General features: G+C 44.7%; 1 protein-coding gene across 7 annotated transcripts in view; it reads right to left on the bottom strand.

The window, feature by feature from the left end:
- TCP11L1 (t-complex 11 like 1) overlaps positions 1 to 25,666 on the bottom strand; it is a 35,352-nt gene extending 9,686 nt beyond the window's left edge. The window contains exons 1-6 of one of the 7 annotated variants that reach the window (XM_074276753.1): positions 25,108 to 25,240; positions 24,106 to 24,273; positions 15,376 to 15,540; positions 6,609 to 6,741; positions 2,870 to 2,990; positions 1,825 to 2,045 (exon numbers count right to left, since the gene is read on the bottom strand). In XM_074276753.1, coding sequence (XP_074132854.1) covers positions 1,825 to 2,045; positions 2,870 to 2,990; positions 6,609 to 6,741; positions 15,376 to 15,517 — 617 coding nt within the window. In that variant the 5' untranslated portion in view covers positions 15,518 to 15,540; positions 24,106 to 24,273; positions 25,108 to 25,240. Of the gene's footprint in view, positions 1 to 1,824; positions 2,046 to 2,869; positions 2,991 to 6,608; positions 6,779 to 8,299; positions 8,431 to 15,375; positions 15,541 to 24,105; positions 24,274 to 24,352; positions 24,446 to 25,107; positions 25,345 to 25,547 lie in introns of those variants that run through there. The other 6 variants (XM_074276752.1, XM_074276750.1, XM_074276755.1 and 3 more) reach the window with 6 other exon arrangements.
- Positions 25,667 to 25,866: the final 200 nt, after the last annotated feature.

The following is a 25,866-nucleotide window of genomic DNA, read 5'->3' as shown; positions in this document are numbered from 1 at the left end:
CTACGCAGAGAAATGGAGACAACTGCCTCCAAACCTCAGCTCTGGCTGGGATCTAAGCCCCCGGGAGGAAGCCCCCACCACAATTAGCCACAACTAGTTCCTGTCCGCTCTGAGAACACTTCTGAGCCTTGGGGAAGGACGGCAGCCCGATGACTGAGGAACATAGTGGCCTGGAAAGCCTCCACCGCCGGCTCCAAGCCTAGAGCCCCTGAAGCACCCCTGAGGAGCTCGGGAACAGCAGGAGGGGTTTAACTAAGCACGGCCCTGCCCGGGGGAAGGAGAGCCCCGTCAAGTCCTGGGACTGTGGATGTGAGGTCACTGGCCCAGATTCTCCCTCCCACACTACAAAGAGCTCCAGGAGATACAAGGCTTTAGGAATCCTGTTCTTTCCCTGCCCCCTCTGTGCTTCGTTCCCCACACCAGGCACAGGGGACCCCGGGTTCCCAAACCAGTCCACTATTCCTCTGGCGGACTAGGAAGGAGCCAAACACCTCTGGACCCGGAAGGCCTTTGGTGCCCTTGTGGCCTGGCTCTCAGGGGGGACATGGGGGAGGGTTTCCTATGGGACTGGCACAAATGTTTAATGTTCTACCAAGAAACTGTTTATTTTTGTAACTGGCAGGTCACCACTTCAAGGTTTTCATCAAAACATAAACAGACCCAGCAGCCTGTGCTGTAATACACCATCCCCATAACTCACGTCCAGGCAATCGGGAGAGTCCCGGGTCCAAATCCGTCCTTGATCCTTTTAAGTTGAGTGACCCCGGTGGGCAAATCAATTAACCTCCCTAAACCTCTTTTTCTTCAACTAGAAAGTGGGGCTAATTATAACAGCTATACAGCTGTAACACCTACTCCCCACAGTCATCTGGAAAAGCCCACCGCCCCACAGAATGTGAACATCCCCCCAGAACATCCCCCAGCCCCCTTCCAAGGAACCAGACGCTGACCTGCATTTTCCCAGAGGAATCTCCACTGAGAAATTCCCTCCTTGCCCAGAGACCTCACCATTTGGAGAAGTAGCTCCTTAAGGAGGAGGAACAAGTCTGCATCAGTTAAGGATAAAAGGCTCTAAATCCCACTCTGATAAATTTGTTGTGTGAGCTGTGTGACCTAGGGGAATGCCCCTTAATCTCAGTTTCCTCATCAAATGGGCATGATAAGACTTTTAAGACCCTTTTTATAGGATTGCTGAGAGACTGAAATACAATAATATATGTTAACAGCCTCCACAAACTTTAAAGTATACATAAATGTGGTATCATCATCATACCTATATAGTTATTATTAATTATCAACTGAAATTTAAAAAACGGTATTATATAAATATGGAGGACTGACACAGGATGAAAAGGTGGCGATTGAGATCTCCACCCACATGCTGGAGGGACAGATAACTCATGGACTGCTATCTCTCCTGACAGACAGAGAGATGAGAAAGTAGGAAATAGAAAGTGAGCAAAGGTTAGTGTTCAGAAATGAGTGGTCGGGGGAGCAAAAAGCCTTACAGGATGATTTCATCTGCTCAGCCCAAATCAAACTAATTCAATGAGCAATTATTAAGCACTTAGGAGCAAGACGCTGTGCTAGGCTCTGGAAATACACAGACAAAATGCTAAAATCCTTCCTGTGCTACAGGAGCTTTTGTTCCACTTGAAGATGGAAGAAGAGATTTAGAGCGCTCCCCCAAAGGGCTCGGAGGGAATCGGATGGTGTACCCACTCTGCAAAGGGAAAGAGGAATCTCTTCTCTCTTCTCCAAGTTTAGCTTGAAAGACAGGATCCATAGCTCACAACATCTTCCCATTAAGGCAATTTTTTGTACCTGAAAAGGGGAACTATTTCCTTAATGTCCTTCAATTTCTTAATCTCCTCATCTCTAGCTGGTGCACAGAGTGTTCCCATCATCCCAATGATGAATTCAGCCAGCCTGGAAATGTCCAGGGCTCCATTCTCTGCCTCCTGCTTTATCAGGTCCAGATCGAGGACTTCGCTGATCTGGTTTCTCAATCTACTGTGACCAGGCAGCAAGAAAGATAAGAGGGTCTAAAAGAAAGCAGAGGGAGGGAGACTTAATCAGCATTTCTCAGGCAACACACTGGACACAGCCCCACAGAGGAATTGCACTGTGATACCCATGATGACTAACTGAGAGCTAGATTGTGAAATGCTTTGCTATTTAACTCCCAAATCCACACAGGAATGGACAAAGCACTTTGGGGAGCAATGGATGAGATCAGATTTCATCTGCTCAACTTTAAAAACTCCAGCCAATACAGAAAGGACACTGGACAGGGAGCCTCAAGTCTGAATCTTGCCTCTACTTGTTAGACCAAATCACAACTCTCTGAACCTCAGTTTACACATTTATAAAATGTAGGAATTGGATTAAATCTCCACCTCTTAAATCTATGAAGATTGGACCTAAATAACCACCGAGGCTTCTTCTTACACTGAGATTCTGTAATAAAAAATGTTCTTCATGGTATTTGTGGTGAAAAGTAGAGCAAGAAATAGTCCCATTCTTTCAATCATCCCAAAGCCAGGAGTTGAGGATGTTTACTCTTGCTGAATTACTGCTAGGATACTCTGTAAATTACCCAAATTATAAATAACTGTAATAAAATTTTAAAAAATGCATTTTAGTTACTTTCACACTAATGCTTTTCTTAGTTTGCTGTCACAGTGATGGCCTTCGCAAATGTTTCTATCACAGTCCAATAGAGTAAATTTTCCACATGGTCCTTTTGTCTTTTTAGCTGAAAAATGGGCAAAATAAAACCTTTGGTCTAGGACTTCAGAGAAGGTTAACCCAATGGGAAAACACAACATTCGACCACTGATGAGTTGTGAATGGACTTCTTCCTTACCTCTTTGATTTCCCCAACAAGCTTGATAGCATGGTCATAAGTTGGTGGATCTTCACTTAGTTGGACACTCAAGCAATCCCAAAAGGCTTTGTGGACAATCTCCCTGACTCTCTTCTCCAAGCTGTGAACAAATACAAAATGCAAAAAGCTGAACTGTAAATCAGAGATTGAAGAACAGAAATCATTTGGGTTTCAAGAATCCTGAATTAGTGAACTAAGAGAGCTAAATAATTTATCAAATGTGAAAGTGGGAAAAACTGGACAAGTTCAGGATAAAATAGGCCAATTCTAGACATAACTAGACCAATGATAGAGATAATTTTCTCTGTCCTCCAGTAACAATCTTTTCTGATGTTTTATCATGGATGTGACCTTAAACTCTTGTCTGACCAAGTTGGGAAAGTTTCAAATAAAGGGACCAACATGGGGGGAGAATGGTAAAATATATGCTGTAAAGTATTATTCAAAAATAAGAAAAGAGAGGCTACAAATTTATGAGCTACCCAGAAGCTTCACCCTTCTATATCATGACTATTATTTTGCAGAAGACAGATGGAAAGCAAGCATATAACAGCACAACCACCATAAAAATCTGGCTCTATTTTGATAGGAAATGACTAGCTAACAATGTACAAGTCCTTTCAGAATCAGCTGATTATGGGCATTTCTCAACTCATGTCAGTAGAAAGATCAAAATCAACACACTTTAGTAGAAAGAAATTAAGATAGGAGGACACAATGTTCAATTACAACTCTTCCAACCAGACCTATTCAAAGAAGTTGGTGATGGCCCCCAAATGGGAAGTGGATAAAGGAAAAGATACGAATATCATTCTCGCAGAAGTTTAGTTTAAACAAAACAATTACTAGGAGACTAAAAGAGGACAGAAAGAGTCTCAGCCAGGAAAAACTTGAGCTCTTTATCAAGCAGAGGCCCAGGGCAATGTTGGCTTAAAATCAGACTCATTTTTAAAAAGTTTATAGAGGTGTAAGATTACAAGGAATATTGTTCCACAAAGCAGTGAAGCACAGTGTAAGGTAAATAAGGCCTCACAAATTTGGAATGAGTCCCAAATAAATCCACACACAAAAAGAATATTTATAGAATGAACTCGAATGAGGACACACACACAAAAAATGGAACATATCTGTTAGCATTTCTATAATAGACTATTTTCAATAATGGATCACTTCAACGATGTCTAGACTGGAAACAGTCAAGTAAAGTACTTACTGAACTCCTGTGGGTGGCTCTAGGCACTTACCACCAAAGTCCCTGAAGTACTATTAGAGATGAGACCCCAAAGAAGAGACTCGAATAGCAGCAGTATCAGACCAAGTAGATGGACAAACTCTATTCCAAGAGTGATTCAATTTTGAAAAGCACTGAAGGATTTGAAAACTATGAATGAGGGGGAAGATAAAGAGTCATTGAAAAAAATGACAGTCATTTGAATATTCAAAAAAAGGCAACCAAAAGGAAAAATCATGAACTACCAAGCCATATGGCTATTTCCTCTATATAGGAGGTCTTAAATATAATTTATATACAATATACAATATATTTATATATTGTATATACAACAAGGGTAAACGTGATGGAAATGTGAGCAGAGCCCAGACATCCTATCACAACTTAGTTTCTATGGCAGATTTCATTCTTAGGATCAATACAAGAGCTCAATGTGCTTAATGTCTCTTGATTATGAAAAAAGATACTTGACTCAGTAGGTTCAAAGATTCACAGATTTTGAGGAAAAGTCAGCCTTAAAGGATTTCCTCTCACAAAGTATGTCCTCTGCACTGAGCAAGGCATAAAGCAAGATCATGGATGTGAGCTCAGCTATCCGCCGCCGCCTTGTGAGATGACCTCTCAGCATCTATTTTTATAGATGGGGAAGATTTTCTAGATATTCGTATTTGTGGGTGAAATTTTGAGGATTGTAAACTTCAGAAGAGTACAGGACTCCTTGATGAGATCCATAAGCACTCATAAGAGACCAACCTAACAAAGTATAGCTCTTATAAAAACAATTAATACTAGGAGAATAGAAATTGCCTCTGTCAAAAAATACTTAAACTAGCAAAACTAAAAATCCACACAGAAAAAACTATAAGACAAAATATAAGATAAAATCTACCTGGAATACGCAGCTGGATGAGTTGTCCATTGGATTATTCCCTTATTTATTTACCTATCTGGCAAAAGACATTTATAGATGGACAATGCACTGTTCTCAGAATGGAATAAGGCAAAGAGGGATAGCCATGCAGCATTCTGGAAACCAATGCTTTCAAAGATCATAAGTGCTCCCGGACACAAAATGAATTTTTTAAGAATGAAATTCTTCCAAGGATGCTACATAATTGCAAATCATAGAACATCTCAATGTTTGATGAATCTCTACTGAAGGCGATCCAAAGAAAAATGGCGGGAGACAAAGTGAATTTAAACAAGCTGCAGAGGATTAAGAATGACATCCAACACATCACAAGTAATATTAGTGATACCACCTGGGAAATGCAAGATCTGAAACAGGAAGCCGGCCGGCCGGCCAGCCAGCCAAGTATTCTAGGTGGTAGTCGGCCCAAGCACAGCCAGAAGAAATCCTCCGGCATCAGGGGACCCTTTGCCAGAGGGCATGGTCAGGAATCCTCCAGGATAAGGAGGTAGTGAGCCACGCTCCAGGCCAGGAGGGCAAATTCCTTTGGAATCAGGACCATGAAGCCAAAATGGGATGCCTCCTAGTGTAGACTTAGAAAGCCATGTAATAACATTACCTCTGCTTTCCAGTGTTTTTATTTACTACTATTTCTAAGTTCATTTTGATGTTCTCAGGACTTGTGTGGGTCATGGGTGGGCTAGAGGCAGATCATGGATCCCCCAAGGCATCAAAACCTACAACACTGGGGAAGACTAGCCTTCCAACAGCTTGGCAACAGCTGCTGATCCAGGCGGCAGCATAATAAGCAGGGCAAAGACATTCTGGGATCTGCCCTTGGGCCCAGAGCACAAACTGTCTCAAGACATCCCGGACTGAGAATAGCTTTCGGTCCAAAGACTTTGAGCTAGTTCATGATTTATTTTCCTTTTCAACTTTTCACTGAAAAAAATTAAATGTTCATTTGTTAATTAATATTCTGTGCCTGTGTTGTTTACCCTGGCTAGGGTGTGATCCTTGCAAAAAAAAATGCAAGATATGTTAAATGCAAACATACTTATGAAACTCATTTTCCTTTATTAACTAATATCCCTCTAATGAAGGCACAAGTGGGCACTTAATTAGTATCTTTGCCTAAAGAACAAAGAGAAAGATAATGAATGGTGTTAGTAATTGAGCCAGCCTGCTCCCTTGCGCGCTCTCTCTCTCTCTCTCTCTCTCTCTCTCTCTCTCTCTCTCTCTCTCTCTCTCTCTCTCTCTCTCTCTCTTCTCTCTCTCTCTCTCTCTCTCTCTCTCTCTCTCTCTCTCTCTCTCGCTATTTCCCAGAACCATTTTCAAACTCCAATGAACTCGAATTTAGAAATGTTCTAATAGCACAGGAAAAAAATGCAAATCATCTTTCTCTCTCACACACAAATCCAAAAAGGCAACAGAAAAAGGAAAATACTGATTAATGTTACAAATGGACATAAATTAATTAATTAGATATAAATGGCCTTTCCAGAAATGGAAGAAACTGAAATGCTTTTGATAAGAAATAAAAACCAAACAAACCCGTGATTCCATAACTTTTTTACCTGTCTTCTGGCAGTGCTGTTGGTTTTATCTGGAAGTCCCCATTCACTACAATTTCATGGGCCAATGCCATATTAGTAACTCCTTTGACCGTCTCCATGAGTTCATCCACTGACACAAATCGAGGAGGACTAGCTGTAACAAAAATCCACTGTAAGCCAGGTCAGCCTTTCTACAAAATAATAAAAAAATAATCCTTATACACAATCGAATACCATCTTTCCTGACAATCTAAAACTAATTATAGCCTTGAATTTCTCACTCATTTTTTCATCTTTAATCTTTTAAGCAGACTCCTATTTTATTGTTATTTATTCTTCTAAGCAAAAAAGTATGTTATTCAAAACGATGGTTTCTTCTGAGTCAAACCAAAAAGGCACCAATTATGACAAACTGGGTCCCAAAACTGAAATACAAAGACAGAGAATTCTTCTCTCTTTCACAAATCTGAAAATCCCATTCCAGATGGCTTCTCCTTTGTGTTCACCAGCACCAGACTGAGGAGCCTCTTTTTTCCCCCCTTCATCTCCAACCCTGAGCCAAAGTCAACTTCACAAACACATTTAAAGCTTCTTCCTGATCATAGACAAAGCCTTGTGTCAAGAGCTGTCCACAACCCAAAGAAGATGAGCCGTAGTGTCCTCTGTGGAAGGCTTCCCATGCAGTGCAGGACATAACAGATAAACAACCAAACAGAATACCAAGTACAAATTGGTCTTTGGTACCAGGAAGAATCAAATAAATGCATAAAGGAGGGATCAACTCACTGAAAGATGGGTGAATCCTGACCTGTTCCACTCCACCAAAAAATTATCCAAAAAAAAAAAAGATGCAAAAAGAATATGATCCCTATGGCAAGATCCTGAGACTAAAAGATTCACATAACACAGATTTCTGGGAAGAAATTATAATTGGAGGGGATGGAAGGATGTTGGTACAACATAAGGGCAAGTGAGAGAAAAGGAAAGTCTAGATATATATAATGAAAAAATCGATGTGGGGAACTTGTAAAATTTTCTATTTTCAGTTCTGAGTTCTCTCCCTTTCTCACCCAGTGAGAAGTCTAACAATATGATACTTGTTATGCATGTAAAGTCATACTAAATATTTTCACGTTAGTCATGAAAAATGTAAATAACTCTCACCTGGACAAGTCAGAGAAGACTTCAAAGGGGAGCTGGTAGCTAAGCCGGGCACTGAAGAAAGGATGTTAGCAGAAAGATGAAAGCACAAGGAATGACATGAACCAAGAGCAGAGAGCAGGCAGGATGAGAACCGGAACTGGGAGAACATGGAGTTCATGAAGGGGAATAGTATGAGATAAGGCTGGAGACCGGGCTAATGCTAGACCGTACATGAATGGCAGAATAATAACCCAATATATAATAATACTTAATAACTCAAAGCCTGAAAACAGAAAAATCCAGGGGCAGACCATTCAGAGAAGAGCTCACAGTCTGAAGATGGAGGAGCATCCGCATTTGGAAGGTGGGAGAAGGACACTAAGTCACACAGAGAGAACAATTAGACAAATCAGGGCCCCTGAAACAGAGCCCCAGGAAGCCCAGAGATGGACGGTATCCAAACACCACCACAAAGAAGGCTCCTCCGGGAAGTTTGTTTCTCAGGGAAATTCCATGTTCTCTGGCATTCAAAGCAAATAACCAATCAGGAACCAAGCACCGGCACAGACCTGGGATCTGGAACAAGCCTCCAACTTCTCTGGGCCTCAGTTCCCTCAGCTGTAAAACGAAGGGTCTGAACAAGAACGTCTGGGCCCACAGCCCTTCCCAGCTCTAAAATCCTCAGCTTCTGAGTCTCTGTACCCATTCCTCCTCTTGGGCTGGCAAGAAGACCAGCAGCCACTGGGGCAGAGGGAGAAGGTTGGACTTTCAGGGCTGGGGCCAGGACAGACATTCCAGAATGCCAGTAACTTGTTCATTCCCTATTTCCCGAGCAGGTAAGTCTCTGGGTCAGTAACTCCCCAGGTCTTAGGAACAGAAAAACAAAGGGGAGTGAGGGAGGAGGGTGAGAATGGCAGGTCCAGAGGAGGAAAAGTCCTGTAAAACCGGAGGTTTCTGAACCTTATCTCATAGGTAAATGATAAAATCCAGGTAATAAAAATCAGGCCATTAGCCTGCATGCTATTTTGTCCAAGGCTAGAATGATTTTTAAAGGTTTGGCTCTTCTGGTCAAAGGTGATTTCCCAGTCTTTTTTTGCCCTTCACCTTCCCTCCTCCCTTACACTCATACAAAAGGAACCAGTCTGATTTAAACATTTATTTGATTAACTAAACATCGGATGGTATTTTCAGGTAGCAGCAAGGAGGAAATGATCAAAGTCTCCCATACACAGTGACCGAGATAACCCTGCCCGCCTCCTGCATTACAGCAAGGAGACTCAGTCCCACAAATGTTGTGATTCACCCATAACAGCTACGTTTATGCTGAAGGACCTATGGTTCAGCTGTGGTTTAATAAACTAATTTATGAGATGCTAATGCATGAAAAAAAAATTCTGCTCCTTGATGGCAAATGTAGGAGTGAATGCTTCAAACTGGCAAGTGCTCCTTGGACGCAAGGAAGCTGCCAAGGTGCTGCCCATAACCAGCTCAAACTCAAAGGCTTTCCAGCCTGGCAGGACCCACTAAGGTCTGGCACAGACTTCAAGAACTAGGGAAATAAGGAGGAAGGCTTTATCGGGGCAATGGCTACAACCCCAAACAGCAGGAATGACTAAAGTTCTTTGGGAGTTAATTCTTGAAAATTTCTCAAGGGTCAGAAACATTGGAGTGTCTAGATTTTGCCATAATATAAGTCTGCAAAATGTCTCAAAACATTGAATTTATCTGTATCAAAGAGAAACAGGATACTGATTGTACTATAGCTGGCCACTTTGAGAAGCATATATGGGAAAATCATGAAAAGTGGAAAAAAAAAGAAATCCCAAATGTACTTTCAAACCATCATGGCAGAAGGGACATAGATCGTGACCCTGTAGGGATTAGATGGGGGAAGGATGCACAGGTGGGAAACTTAGAAGTTACTCCTGGGGAGGCCACCCATGAAGGGGAGGGAAGAGGAGGAGCTGACCTTGCGTGTGGGGACGAGGGGGTGGAAATAACACCTCCTGGCAGCTGGCTGGGTCAAGTACCCTCACCAGCTAGCCTTCATGCTTCCGGAAAATGGAGGTCAGTCAGAACCAGAACCTGAACCTGGACAGATCTCCTGAGTAGGCCCACTGTGCTTTCTCTGACCCTAAGAGTCAAGGCTCTTAATCAAATAGATTTTCTTCCTTTTTTTTTGGGGGGGAGAGGCTGAAACCTCTGATTTCACTGTAGAGAGAATTCATTCCCCAAGTATATCGCCTACTAAATGGCTCTCCCTTTCTAAAGGAAGAATTCTCATTCTGGTTTATAAATCAGTGTCTTGTTAATTTGGTTAGTGAATCATTAGCCCTGGGTAAGCTAATAAAACTGAATTTGCAAAGGATCAGATCCTGAACCGTAAAGCACTCTACAAACCCAAAGTACCATATACATGTGGTTATTGTTGTTATAATTATCAAATTTTGAAAACCAGAGCCCACAAATATAGCTTCCTTTTGATGTTTGGCTCTTTACTAGAGAAAAATCCACCTAGAATAGTTTCATTTTCTTTTATTATTCAGTGGATAATGGGGGTGAGGGTGTTCTTTTCAATTTAAAATGTATTTTATAGGGCAGCTAGGTGGCGCAATGGATCAGGGGGATCTCCAACTTTTAACATTGCTGGGTGACTCTGGGCACATCACTTAACCCCAATTGTCTCACCAACCCCTACAACAAACAAACAAAATAAAATATATTTTATAACCTTTATCAGATTGATTACTATCATGGGGAAGAGAGTGAAGAGGGTGGAAGGGAGAGAGAAAAAATGGAAACAAAATATTGTAAAAGTAAATGTTGAAAACTATTAAGTTGTTTTTTGTTTTTGTTTTTGTTTTTGTTTTTGTTTTTGTTTTTGCTGAGAAAATTGAGGTTAAGTGATCTACCCAGGGTCCCACAGAAGGAAGTGTTAAATGTCTGAGGCCAGATTTGAACTCAGGTCCGTCTGACTTCAGGTTGATGTTCTATCCAATGCACCATCTAGCTGCCCGTAATAAGTGAATTAAAAAAAAAAAAAATTAAATACATGATTAGGAAATATCCTTTCCTAATGCAGCTGTTAGTAGCTTCTAATCCTAAGGAGCTTTCCAGCAGGGCTGAGGTTTTAAATGAATCCCCAGCCGGGTGGGAGGCAGGACAGGAAGCTGCCTGCCCCTCTCTGGTTCAGCACCTGGAGCTGTCCCAGAGGCCCTCTCTCTCTCAGGGGAAGGCTGGCTGGGCAGGGTCCAGGGGACTTCCTGGGGACAGGCCAGCCTCCAGATGCTGCCATCTAAGAATGCTGGAACTCACAGAGGCAGCAGCACAAGATTTCACTCCAGCTTCTTAGGGAACCGGAGCTGGAACCAGAGGCAGAGGCCGGGGCTTCACCCCTGCACAGAGATCAGTGAGCTGTGTGCTGCCCCAAAGCCTGGGAGCTGGAAACCCAATCAACTGCTTGGGTTATTGGGGAGACCAGCACCAACATCTATCATATTCTAGGCCACATAAAAGGCCCCTAAGGAGGGGCAGTGGCCAATCTTCTTTGCTAACCAAATGAATAAGAGACTGGTTTTAAAATGGGGATTATGACCTGGCCTCAGGAGAGCCACCTGAGAGATGTATCCCTTGTCATCTATGTAGGGAAGACCAAGGTGTTGGGGCTGGCAGATTCGGGGCCCTCCAAGGCCTCTGCCAGGCTGCTGCTGAGGAAGGTCCAGGCACACAGATAATAGGCCAAAAGTTGGCCTGGAGAGCACAAAACAAGAACAAAGGCCGCCATGAGGGGGGAGTCGGAGCAAGCCTGCTGAGCTTCCTAAAGGGCTTTCTGTGGTTGCTGTGGGGCAGGGATGCTTGCCCCATTCTATGGGTGAGGAAGCCAGGGCACAGAGGCCCAGCTCACTGGGCCGGGTCAGTGGGAGCAGCAGGATTAGAACGCATCCAGACTTCTTTTCCTCTGTTCTAAGATGCTGCCTCTGGGAAACCGCTCTTCAGCATTCCAGGCAGAGTTCTGCCTAGGAAACCGCTGCTGGAAGTGCTGTGAGACTCTGGTTTTCAAAACCCCTTGTCGGTCACTTCTCGTCCCTACAACCCTTCCTCACGTTGCACGCTCCCAGTGGTGGTTTCTCTTTCAGGAGTTACTTTTTGAGTTGGAGGCTCCCTGAGATTTATATGAAACACCTGTTGTGAACCAGGCCATGTGCTAAGCACATTAACATCAGCATCTCAATTGATCTTCACATCAGTCCTGGGGGGTAAGTACCACTCTGATCCCCATTTTACAGATAAGGAGACTGAGGCAAATGCAGCTCCAGTAACTTGGCTGGGGTCCCATGGGGAGTAGTTGTCAGGCTAAATTTGAACTCGGGAATTCTTGATGCCAGACTGGCCCTCTCTCCCCTGAGCTTCAGCTACCTCAAGTCCCTTAAGTTCGGCTGCATGACTTCTACAATCTCTAGCCTAAAGCTGGCTCCTTCTGGGAAGGTTCCGGGCCATGGCTCATCCCATCTGTGCTTTTTGTAATCCCTGACTCAGAGGGAGCTCCTACTTCCTGACCTCCGTGGTCAGACTAAGGCTGGAATGTGACCCCTGGGGTTTACTTAGGAAGGAAGGAGACAAGTGCAGCTGAGGAAGCCAAAAGGAGAGTTTTGGGGACCAGGGAGAGGCAGGGCTGGGCAAAGGAAGGGAGGCGGGACGCTCAGCCTCGATGTGCCTCCCAGCAGCCAGGAGAGCCAAGGGGGAGCCTGCTGGACTCTCAAGCTGTAACACCGGAGAAACTAAGGCAAGGTAGAGATTAGAGAGTATTTAATATGTTATTTGAAAGGGAGAGATTTACTGGGACCAAATGGAATGAAACTATCATCTCCAAGAATCCAGCAAACAATGAGAGTTCTCAAAGACACAGACTCAGGGGGTAGACTGAGGCAGGGACTGAGTCAGGGTGCTGAAAGCCACCAGAGATGGGGATGACATAATGTGGGGAGGCACCCTGGAGATGGGGAGAGGCATCTTGATAAGACAGTATCTGATATTCTGATAGCTTGGGATGGAGAGAGGCATTCTGATGTTCTAAAACATAAGATCTTTTATCCTTATCAAATATTCTGCTTAAAAGGGAGGGGTGGTTTTGCAGAACTGAGCAGAATAATTATAAACTGAGGCAGAACAATTAGGGAAACTGAGTCAGGATAATTTAGGGAAACAGAATAATTAAAAGAGAACTGTGGCACAACAAAGCATCCCTTCAGCTCTCAGCCCTAGACACACACGATGAACTACCCCACAAAGAGAAAAGGGAACAGATGAAGGGAGTCTGGATTCCCTGGCAAGGCCAAGGGCAGCCAGCAACAGGCCAAAGAATGTCAGTCACCAAGAAAAGCATTCCATTTTAATAAAAGCTTGCAGTCACCAATCAATTGTCACAGACTCACAAACTGGGAGGATCTCTGTGGTTGCAGCACCCCAAGCCAAACACGGGGGGCCAGACCTTTGCTCAACAACTACTCGGAGAAAGGGAGACTTGTTTCTTCCAGAGGCCGCCCCCATCTACCTAGGAAAAATTCTCATTTTTAGTGGGGATTTCCTGATGTCAAGAGAGATCCCGTGTCTGCACCTTCTTCCTCATTTTACCTCTTGGGGGAGTTAGTCTGATTCTGCTTTCACCCAGCACCCCAAGTAAGTCACACAGAGCCTCCTGGTTCCCCCAGCCTTCTCCAGGCTAGATGCTCTGAGCCTCCATCCCAGGGTGAGCAGACTAGAAAAGGACAGGAATGTCCAGTGCCACTCACTCTGATCCGCAGGAGAACCAGGCCCGCATTGGAGCAGCCCATTTTTGTACCAGCTCCGGAGCCTACAAAGGCTACAAAAAATCGGCCCCTGACCTCAGAGGCTTTCATTCTCCTGGGAGAAGAAATGGATTAAGAGATAAATCCAAAGTTGGTCTCTGGGTGCCCCGGGGGCATATGAGCATCAGTCATAATAAGGAATGAGGAAAGAGTGAATACCTTCATTAATTCAAAGATGAACCACATTATGCGGGCCCTCCTCTATTCACCAAAGGGATGCCTGGAGGAAGAGTGAAATAATTGCCTGGGAAGCATTCTGAACAGTTCATAAGAGCATCACAAGAGTCGGAAATGTCTGTACTTATTCCAGCTCTCCAGCCACTCCACTTTAGAGAGATATCATCGCTCTGACATTCCTCAGCTATGACAGTGCTCCGAAAAATGCCTCAAACCACCTTCATTTTGGAACATTTGCCAATTGGTTTAGCAGTCTGCAAAAAACCCACCAAAAACTGCAGGTTGGGGCAGCTTCTAGGAGGTCACATGAAACCACCCTTTGATCTGCCCATTCTCAGCACTAATTCTGGGAGATTCAAAGTCCTTTCAAACTCATGGGAACCGAGCCCTCGGGCACTGGAGTGAGCATGCACTAAATTCACAGACATGCCCAAACCAACATCCATTTTCACCTGTTCAGCCCTAGAGGGAAACAAAAAAGTCAGGCCTCTCAATCCCCTTTTTGGCTCAATGAGAAAGGCACATTTTACACATCTAGTTTTCTCTTCTGTGAAATAGGGAGAATCATACACAAGGTTCTTCCTTGAAAGAGCTGCTGTGAGAATGAAGGAAGATGATACATGGAAAGCATTATGTAAAGAGTTAAAAAAAAAAAAATTAGAGCATTCGACTTGGTACCAGGAGAAACCCGAGTTCAAATCCCACCTCTGAAACCTATTTGTTACATAACCACAGACAAGACAGTTAACCTCCGAGTCTCAGTTTGTCTACCCACAAAATGGCAACAGTACAAGTAGGAGTTACACTGAAACGCTGTTGTGTGGATCAAACAATAATGTATTTAAAGAACTAAATAAATGTCCACTGTCTTCTCCTCAGTACTGGTAAAGAATAATGGGCACTAACTGCTAGACAGGTTGTTAGGTGTTGATTTTGTTAAATTTCTTATTTACCAAAGCAGAGAGTTCAATGGAAGCAAATGAAAAAGTACATCAAGACATGACTGATTTAAAAAAACAAAAAACCAAAAAACACAAAGACACTAAATAATTAAAGTACACATTGGAATATGATTAAGTACATTAGAAAGTAATGAGGTCCAGCTGGGAAAGCTTTGGCTTTGGAGTCAAAGGATCTGGGCCCAAACCCTACTTTTAAAGCTTGGTACCAAGCCACATAGTTTAACTATTCTGGACCTCAGTGTCCTCCTCCATAACATGAAGGGGTTGATGGCCTGAGAAACTCTGCAGCTCTAAATCTATGACCCTGTGCTTCAATGTTTTAAAAATAAATGGGATATCAATTGGGGAGGGCATAGAAGCGTACAAATGTAAGTTATCATTTTTGTCCAGTTCTAATGATACCCAGAGAAGCGGCACTGCCCAGGAGGACACAAGAAGGAAGGCCCACCTGATCACTCTAAAATATTCATTTCCTATGTAAGCGAAACCCGGCGGGTCTCACCCTGCTGAGGCAACGGGCCAAGTCCTGCTGGACAAGGCACTTTTCTTCGATGTTAATTACTGGCCACCTATGCACCCTTAAATCACATGCAGCAAAGAGGGGGGCCAGCCCCCCAGAGGGGCTGATGATGAGACACTGGGGGGCTCCCAGGCACTTACACTGAGGTCTGGGCAGTCTCTGAGGGCTGGGAGTACTCTGCCGGATTCGCTTCCGGACGGACTCGTCAGCCCCCTCTATACCATCTTCTAGGGCTCGCTCTGAATCGCTTGGGTGAGGCTTATCGTCGTGGTTCTCGGACATCCTCAGTGGGTTTATCCAATTTCCTAGGAAAGGGTGAAAGGACCATAAGAAAGGAGTCACTGTTCTGTTCCTGGGACTCAGGGCCAGTCCCTTCCTGCTCCAAGCTTCAGTTTCCTGCAAGGTAAAATCAGGCCATTGCCTGATGTTCCCCATAAACAGCGGCAGCTTCTGTGTGAGCAAATGTTCTAAAAGGCCCCAGGCTGGGACACCCTGAGCCACCCTCAAAGAATAAGAACCTCCAGAAGGGCAGAGCAAAGATCTGAAGTTGGAACCAAAGGACCCCAGTTCTGATCCCAAAATTGCCCACGACTGTGTATTAAAACTTGGGCAAGTCAAATAAACAGCCTTAGCCAGTGGAAGAACTAAGCTGGGTCTTCATGCCCCTGCAGGTTTAAGTAGGCTTAGGACCACCCAAGGTAGGCCCTTCCTTGTCCTTTCTCACCTAGAGCATGGCTTCTTAAACTTTTTCTACTCGTGACCCCCTTTTGCCTGAGAAATGTTTATGTGGCCTCGGATATAGGTGTACAAAACAGATATAGGTGTACAAAACAGTGTACAAAACAGCAATACAAATCAAACACTGATAATCAATCACCATCCTGTGGCCTGTTCAGTGACGAGATCCATAATTTAAGAAGCTGGGCCTACAATACCCCCAGTCTCTTTCCAGCTGTAGATATTCTAAGCTGAGACAGGTCAGAAATCTTCTTAAAGCCTGGCTCCAATCGGGTCAGTTCCCTCCTCAAATCCTCGATGCATTGGCTAACTCTGTACTGCTGACCTTCAAGGCCTCCCATGCTCTTGCTCCACCTTCCATCACAACTCCTGATACTTCTAAAGAGTTTCAAGGTTTAAATCAGACTGCTTGCTGTCTTGGTGAAGGGGCATGGAAGGGGAGAGAGCAAAATTTGGAACCCCAAATCTTACAAAAATGAATGTTGAAAGCTATCTTTACATATAACTGGAAAAATGATAAAATGTCATTGAAGTGGGGAGGGGGGAGAAGGGATTTGAAGGTCTGCAAAGTGCTTTTTTATTATATAGGTCATCCCAAAAGTCTTAGTGTCTAAGGATCAAATAAATGAATTAATACAAAGCATCCCAAAAGTCGGCACAAGATTTCTGGGACACCCTCTATTAATTTACATTACAACAATCCTGGGAGGTAGGTGCTGTTATTATCCCATTATGCAGATGAGGATACTAAGGCAGATAGAGGCTGACTTGCTCAGATTACATATCTAGGAAGTGTCTGAGGTGGGATTTGAATTCAGGTCTTCCTGATTCCAGATGCTGTGCTCTGGTCCCTGGGCCCTTATCCTCTGGCCCTGACTCATTTGATTCTTCCACACAGTCTACATTTCAGCCCAAATAGACTGTTCCCATTTCTCTGGCCTTGCCTTCTCCCATCTCGGTGCCTTTGTCCACACCATCACTCATGCTTGGAATTACTTCCCATTTACCTCTGCCTCTTGTGAGGGCGCTGGGCTCTAGAATCCTATGGCCCCAGTTAATAGCAGAGATTTTAATGAGATCCTATGTACAGAGGGCTGAGTCCAGAACCTGGGGCAGAGTTCTTACTGAAATCATTCTCTGGCAGACCCAATTTAGATGCCGCCGCCTCCTCTATGAAGCCAGCCAATCAGTCAACCCACTAACGCTATTTAAGCACCTACTATGTGCCAGACATGGGGGATAAAAGAAAGGTAAATAACCTAGGCAGGGTCCCAGAGGGAAAGCACTAAGACTGGGCAAGGCCAGAAATGGATACTCCTTGTAGAAGAAGCTAGACCTTGGCTAGGATCTGAAGGAAGGCAGGAACACTGGGAGGGGGAGATGTTTTGGGTAACAGCTTGGGGTCGGGGGCCACATCCCAGGATCACAGAGAATGGGAAGGGCAGTAAGGTGTAAGGAGACAGGAAAGGGAGGAAGAGGCTGGGCTCTGAAGGGCTTTAAAAGCTAAAGAGAGGATCTAAAAGCCCTTTATTAGAGATAATAAGGAGCCACTGGAGTTGAATGGGGGAGAGGGACATGATCAGACATGTGCTCGAAGAGAAGCACTTTGGCAGGTGAACGGAGGATGGGCGGCTGCTATATGCAAGGATGGAAATGTCGGAGGAGAGAAGGGTACAGAAAAATCTTGACAGTGGATGGGCTATGGTGGGGGGGCGAGAGGGAGCATGATAGGACTCTTGACAATAATGGGGAAGTTAGGAAGAGGGAAGGGTTGGGGGGGGGGGGACAAGCTCAGTTTTGGCCATGTCAAGTTTAGGATGGCTGCGGGACATCCTATTAGAGATATCTAATAGACAATGGAAGATGAGAAGAGAGTTGGAGGAAAGATTGGGGCTGAGCAAACAGATCTGTGAGTGATCTGCAGAGAAATGGACACAAAGCAGGAGTGGTGAGCGCACTGACTGAGCCCTGTGGAACAAGAGCAGGACCTGGAACCCTTTCCAAAGAGCAGGTCCACCCCCCTGAAAGCAATCTATCTGGCTGCCCTCGCCTCCTCACGATTTCTAATCCCAGTGACTGGTGTGTTGGTTCCAATGCCCCTTAGACCATGAGCTTCAAGAGGGCAGGGCTGCCCTTCCTCCTAAGTGTGACTGGAGAAACGGCTGCTGAATGGCAGCAAACCCCAATTCTGGTAAGTCTTTACAAGGACATGAGAAGACAGGTAAGGGGAACCAGCCAAGGAGATGAATTTAGAGTCAGAGGCCTGTGTTACCATCTTGGCCACCTTCTCCCTGAGCCACTCTGCCTGGACCTCAGTTCCCTCACCTGTAAAATAGGAAGACTAAACCAAAAGGCCTCTGAGGTGCCTTCTAAGTCTTAACGTGTGAAAGTCAGACCTAAGTCAGGCAGAGGACAGGCAGCAGATCAATGACCATCATCCACACATTGACTACCATGTAAAAACAGCGTCCTCATTAATGAGCAACAACGAAATCCAAGGGGGAAACAACAGAATGAAAAAACATCAGCCATGGAGGCAAGAAGGATATCACTTTATTTTGTTACTTCACATAATCAGAAAACACACTATTTTGGTCCTTACGGTTGTACAAGGGATCATTTTGTTTTTGTGGATGATTATGATTAATAATAATAATGCTCAGGAAACAAATACATTAAAGATGAATCCCAGTCTCTCCTCTAGGACAAGGGGCCGGAGGGGCCCGAGTGAAGTGGGAGACTGACTCAGGGGGAATAGGAGATGGCTGGGGCTCGGGGACCTGAGTCTGACCTGAGAGGGCCCTCTTGTTGGGATTAAGGAGTCCCAGGAGTTCTAGGGGATTGGAAGAGTTCTTGTGAAGTCTGGTTTTTCTCCAGATCTTTTGTGTTCCTGGGATGTTAATAACCACAACTGAGAGGGAGCTGTGTGGGGAAAAGGACGCCATGTATTTTTCAACAGGGATGTCCATCACTGAAAATAATCAGCACCTGGACTGTCTGAAGTCTGGGAATAACAAAGAGCAACTCCATAAACACTAATTAGACTCCATCCCCCCCCACCTGGAAGATGATCAAAGAATATGCCAGTGCTTTGGGGAAGCTCCTTGGCAGTCATGCTGGGTGGGGGGTGGAGCAAAGAGAAGGAGCCCAGATCATATTCGTCTGAGATCTGGAAGAGGAACTCCAGGCAAGGGAATGGGGGGCTGGTGATGGAGCTGGAATTTCTCAGACCTGCATCTTTCCCCCTTTCTCTCTTGGAGGGGAAAAAGGTACTGAGATTCTTGGATGCCTCCTCCCTCCTCCAGTGCCCGACTCTAAACAGGACTGGAAATGCCCACGTTTGGCAGTTGGTGTTTTGGTCAAGGTTCCATCACTACATCCATCTTTAACCTTTTTAGTGCCCGGGACCTTTTAAGTAATGTTACTGCGATCTGGTGAAGCCGGAGGACCCTTTTAAAAATGATTTTGGGTGCATAAAACAAAATGCACAGGATTACAAAAGAAAGCAATTATGTTGAAACAGTCACTGAAGTTAAAAGATCAGTTCTCAGACCCTAGGCGAAGATGGCTGGTATTCCCGAGCTGTTTGGTGTGAGAAAACGAAAACAGATGATTGAGACATCCAGAGCCCAGACTAAGGGATCGCTGAGAGCAACCCTCATTTGACGGTTGTAGAGATCAAGGGACTGAGGTACTTAGTGGCTCCTGATTCCAAACTCCAGCACTCTGTCCACCAGCAAAAGACAAGGGGACCCCCTTGGCAATCTTTGACAGCACTATTCTACACAGTCAGAAACAGAGGTTTCTTCTTCTCATCTAAGATCTTGGCTTCAAGGATCTGTGATTTTGCTAGTCACAACTCTATGAAAATATCTCATAGTCAATCAGCCAATAAATACTTATTAAGCCATTACTGTGTGCTAAGCACTGTACTAAAAGCTGAAGACACATACAAAAAGCAAAAACAAATTGTCTTTATTCTCAGGGAGCTTTTATTCTCTTTTCTCTTTTTTCCTTTTTTCCCCCTCAATAATATTTAATTTTTCCAAATACAAATACAGTTTTCAATATCTATTTTTCCACTTTTCCACATTTATCATGCTACACAAGAAAAATCAGACCAAAAAGAAAAAAAACATATGTTGGAATACTTGCCGTCAAGGGAGAGGGGAAGGAAAGAAAACAATTTGTAACACAAGTTTTTGCAATTATGAATGTTGAAAATTATCTATGCATGTGTTTTGAAAATTAAAAAGCTTTGATAAAAAATTCTGTTCCTAAAAAAGGGGGACTGCTACAAATGTTTTTTGCACATGTCTTTTTCCTCTTTTCCCCTTTTTTTAAAGATTTCTTTGTGATGCAGACCCATCAACATACATTTTTGAAAGAGTTTGTGTTCCAAATTCTTCTCCCTCTCTCCTTTACCTCAAGACAGCAAGTAATCTGATATAGGTTAAATCTGTGCAATCCTTTTAAACAGATTTCCATATTTGTCATATTGTGCAAGAAAAATAAGACCAAAAGGGAAAAAAAACATGAGAAAGAAAAAGCAAACAAACAAAAAAGATGAAAATACTATAATCCACATTCAGTCTCCATAGTTCTCTCTCTAGATGTGGACGACACTTTCCATCACAAGAGAACTGAGGGACTTCCATTCTAATGGGGAAACAATGCATATATAAATAGATATACAGATCATATAGGATAGAAGATCATCTTTAAGGGGAAGGCATTCAATAGATGCTGTGTCTATCTGACAGTGACTAGAGTGGTAACTAGAAAACATTTTATATCTCTTTCTGTATGTATATGTAAACATATATTAGTGTTACATATGTATCTGTATGTATATACATCATATACATATATAATATTCTATATATTCATTATCCCTTCCATATTTCAACTTTCCCCATCAAGGTGTCAGTATATTGCAGAGTCAGCATAAGAAATTAAATGGAAATTTTGGGGAGTTTTGCAGAAGTCACAGATATGAAGGCCAGCATAAGAAATTAAATGGAAATTTTGGGGAGTTTTGCAGAAGTCACAGATATGAAGGCCAGAAAGAAAGAAAGAAAGAAAGAAAGAAAGAAAGAAAGAAAGAAAGAAAGAAAGAAAGAAAGAAAGAAAGAAAGAACAAAAGAGGAAGGAAGGAAGGAAGGAAGGAAGGAAGGAAGGAAGGAAGGAAGGAAGGAAGGAAGGAAGGAAGGAAGGAAGGAAGGAAGGAAGGAAGGAAGGAAAGGAGAGAGGAAGAAAGGGAGAAAGAAAAATAAACAGACAAGGTCTGGATAGTTCTAGTAATTTCACTGGTATAGGGAACTCTCAGATGAGGAAACTTCCTCTAGCAATTCAGATCCACATTTTATAGACATGAAGATTAAAAAATTAAATTAAATTAGTATATGTCAGAGATGAACCCAGCTCTTCCTATTTCTGCAGCACTGCCTCTCATATGTTTACAAAACTCCACATTGGTGCGGCTGTTGGGAAATAAGCATTTATATACATTGTTGGTGGACTAGCATAAATATTTTGGGAAGGCAATATGCACTCAAGAGTTTTGACACTAGACCCAGGGGATTCTATTGTTGGGACTTTATTGTAAAACACGAAAGAGGGGGAAAGGAGCTTTTTTTGTATAATAATATCCATAGCTACACTGTGTCAGCCCCTCCTTCTCTCTCTCTCTCCCTTTTCTCTGTAAATTCATACATACATACAGATATACACACATATAGCTGAAACAAATTATCCATCCAACAATTTGGGATTCACTAAATGAATGATGAGAAATAGTAAAACGTTTTGAACAGAATGCCAACTTTAGAATTAAGAAGACCTGAGAGTTGTCCCACTCTGACATATTTCCACTTCATGCTCAGGAACAAACCTGTATGACCTTGGACAAAATCCTGAGTGTGTTTCCTCATCTGTAAAATGCGAGGGTTGGATTACTACATTCCAGTTCTAAATATACGTTCCTATAAAGTACCCCAAGCAACCCTACAATATCTTAAGTTACTGTATCAATGAAGATAGTTTACACCAGTGGTCCTCAAACTTTTAAAATAAGGGGCCAGTTCATTGTCCCTCAGACTGTTGGAGGACAGGCCTATAGTAAAAACAAAAACTCTGTCTCCGCCCCTCAGGCCATTTGCCATAACCCAGCGGGCCGCATAAAGGTCCTCAGAGGGCCGCATTGGGCCATACTTTGAGAACCCCTGGTTTACACTAATGAAATCCTACGTCCAAAACTATACCCCTTTGTGTCCCTAAGATATTAATGTAATAGAATACTGTGGTACCATAAAATGACAAATATGAAGCAAAGAAGAAAATGTGAGAAGACCTACAAAGAAATAATGAAAACTGAGAGCAGAAGACCCAGAACTATTTATATGTTAACAACCAGATTTTAAAAAAAGAAGGTACATGAAGTGATGCTGAGTGAAATGAGCAGACTCAGGAGATCATTCTACACTTCAACAACAATACTATATGAGGATGTATTCTGATGGAAGTGGTTATCTTCAACAAAGAGAAGACCTAATTGATCCAATTGATCAATGATGGACAGAATAAGCTACACCCAGAGAAGGAACACTGGGAAATGAGTGTAAACTGTTTGCCTTTTGTTTTTCTTCCCAGGTTATTTTTGCCTTCTGAATCCAATTCTTCCTATGCAACAAAAGAACTGTTCGGTTCTGAACACATATATTGTATCTAGGATATACTGTAACATATTTAACATGTATAAGACTGCCTGCCATCTAGGGGAGGAAGTGGAGGGAGGGAAGGGAAAAGTTGGAACAGAAGTGAATGCAAGGGATTAATAATGTTGTAAAAAAATTACCCATGCATATGTTCTGTCAATAAAAAGTTATAATTTAAAAAAAGAAGAAGAAAGGAAAAGAAATAAGATAAAATCAGAAGCAGCAGGATTTCTAGCAGGCATAGAAAAGGACACTAAATACACAAAAAATTTCTTTGGTCTATTTGTTATTTATTTGGTTCTACTATATTAGATGTCAAGAGTTTTGTAAAAAATTAATTCATTACTTTGTACAGCAGATTGTATTTGCTGAGTCATTAAGTTTGCAAAGTTTTGGGTTTGTTTTTTTTTTTTTAATTTAGTGAAAAGTTTCTGTGGCCCTAAAGTTCACCATCTCATACCTCCCCATCTATTTGGGATGCACCACAGGCCTCTCCTTCCTCCCTCAGAGCCTGGGCTGCTGGATAGCTGTTTCCTTATCATCTGCCCACTGCCTTCTCCTGAGATCCTGTACAGAAGGACGGGGGACAGCTTTTCTGCCAAGGGCCATTTGGATATTTATAACTTCATTCTCAGGCTATACAAAATTATCAACATATAGAACTCAAGCAGAGGAACTCAAGTCTATATAGAACATAGACACTGCTGTGTCTGGCTTTTAGCTCATCATCACCTGATGCTTTCACGGGCCTTAAACTTTTCCCATCCTTGCAGCAATTACCCCATTTCTAGGCCCCAGGAGCCCCTTTGTCCCCTTTCGCTCCATACTCAAACAGCTGGGACCTTGCCATCCTTAGAATTTCCCGGACTCTCAGTCAGCTCTGGGGGTCGGCTGTCCCTGAGGTGCCCATTCTTCCAATGAAAGAGTGAGCTCTCTGACAGCAGAGACTCTTCTATTTGTATTCCCAGCAGCTTAATAAATGCCCTTTCCCATTCATTTCTTCATTCGTGGCCGATCTGATGCCAGCTTTTAATTTCATATTTGATTGTGGCCCAAATTCAAGTCCCATCTCTCTTTGGAGCCTCACCCCTCTGGATTCCTAAAGTTCTGATTGGTTCTAGTTACTGGCATTTATAAAATCCACATCCAATGGACCGTCTGGAATCATCCTGAGGCTCCAGGAGACAGGGAGGCTGGAGCCTTTGTCCCGCCCTCCCCCGCTTGCATGTCATGCATCCCCTCCCTGATGTCATGGTCCTCTTCGAGAACAAAGAATAAACCGCGACCTCTGGGAGTAGTACCAGGAGCTGCCCACTGGGGAGCCACCGTAACCGGCCAGTGGGGCAACAAAACTTTTCCGTTTTCTTTCTTTTTTCCCTTCCTTCCCTCTATCCGCATAGGGTATCATACTGATACCTGTTGGTCTCTGCCCGAAAGAAGGTGCTGAAACTTCCGAGCTCCCCGGGGGTTACCGGCTGGATTTCCTGCTTAAGGCCTGTGCCTTAAACACAAACCACGCTGGCTCTCGAGGACTGACCCACAGGAGGTGCCGGGCCAAGTCGTTGTCCATTGTTCGGGCTCCGACTGGCTCAAGATGAATGTAAATAACAATTATTCGGGTTTTTTGAGTAGGTAAGAGAAGCCCTTCCCCGCCTGTTCTCACCGGGCCAGGATGGCCGATGGGTGTTGCCCGGGTCAAACTGAGGCCTGCAGGGAGCCGATGCTGGAGACTGCCCAGCCCCCCTCACTTAGGTGCATTCACTAGCATGCCCAGCCCCTCCCCCCATGTCACGGTCCTCTGAGAATGAAGGACAAAGGACCCGGCGGTCAGTCACCCTCTCTTCTCCTAACTGGCCGGGGGCTCCCTGACCGCAGGGTCTCTCACTCATTAGCATCTTCAGATCTGGCTAACAGTACTGGAGGGCGGGGGCACTTCCGCTCTAGTTAGCGCTGGGGGGCGCGTTGGTGGGATGGGCTGGAACCCCAGGGGGCAAAGGGAGAACACCAGTAAGGAATGAAGGGGCCCGTAGGGGGCTCCACAGTGCAGAGTAACGGGAAGAGCTGAGTTCAAATCCGAGTTCATATCCTATGGCTGAGTCACTGCCTGCCTCAGTGTCCCCGTCTGTAAAATGGGGGATCAGACAGCAGTTCCCTCGGAAGGTGTGGGGACACAATGACAGGACGGAAGAAAAGGGCTTGGCAGAGAGCCCGGCGGGAGCGGGGGTGACGTCGCCCTTTGTCTTTGCAGCCCTAGCACCCGCGCTCTCCCCCCAAGGTAGGCCCTCTCGGCGCGGCCCCGCGGTCACAGCCAGGAAAATGTCCGGGCGGCTCCTCAGCCCAAGGATGCTCTCTGGAGGCCGCGAGCTCCGCCTCGGGACCGGCGCCTCCCCGCCCCCACCCCCGGTCCCCTCAGCTTACCGCGAGCCGCGCCGGGGCCCAGAGGCTCAGCAACAAGCACCACCGTGACTCAGGCGGACGCTGGAGCGGGAGCAGGGGCGGCAGCGGGCAGAGGGCGGGCCTAGAGCAGCCGAACCCCGTGCGCCTCTCGCTGGGAAGCCGCCCAGCGGTCCTCGGAGGGTGGGGGGGCGGGGAGCGCGGGAGCATGGCGCCGCCGGCGGCAGTGCGCAGGGAGCCGCCATCTTGTTGTACGGAAGCAGGAGGGAGGCGCACGCGCAGGAACCTGAAGCCGCTAGCCCCGCCCCGCCCCGCCCCGCCCCGCCCCGCCCCGCCCCGAGCTCCCTTTAGCCGGCTCGGGGACTAAGGCCTCGGCAGTCCTCCGGCCCCCATGCAGCCACTGCCCTTCCTTTAAATCACAGTCATTAATTGAAGCTAAAACCTGGACCACGAATACCACAAACCTCGCTTAGCATCGCTCGCATGTGCATGACGTCAGCGCAGGCGGAGCGGAGGCTGCCCCAGCCTTCTGCACTGGGAGCTCCCCGCCCTCGGGCTCCTCTTTGTCCCTTCGGGAGCGGGTAGCGCGACGGCAGCTTCGGGCTCCCACGTGTTCTCGGCGGAGCCTCCCTTTGGTCTCCCCTCGGATGGGGGGGGGGACGTGGAGAAGAGCAGTCGGCTGACCTTTTGGTGCTGGGAAGCACCTCGGAGCCAAACACCAACATCCTCAATTTCATGGTTAAGAATTTCAGTTAACAGACTTTACCATATTTAACATGTGTG

Source organism: Sminthopsis crassicaudata, chromosome 6, assembly GCF_048593235.1.
Source record: "Sminthopsis crassicaudata isolate SCR6 chromosome 6, ASM4859323v1, whole genome shotgun sequence".
Classification (NCBI taxonomy): domain Eukaryota; kingdom Metazoa; phylum Chordata; class Mammalia; order Dasyuromorphia; family Dasyuridae; genus Sminthopsis; species Sminthopsis crassicaudata.
Note: the sequence above shows the minus strand (reverse complement) of the source record. Positions and strands in the feature narration are given on the sequence as shown.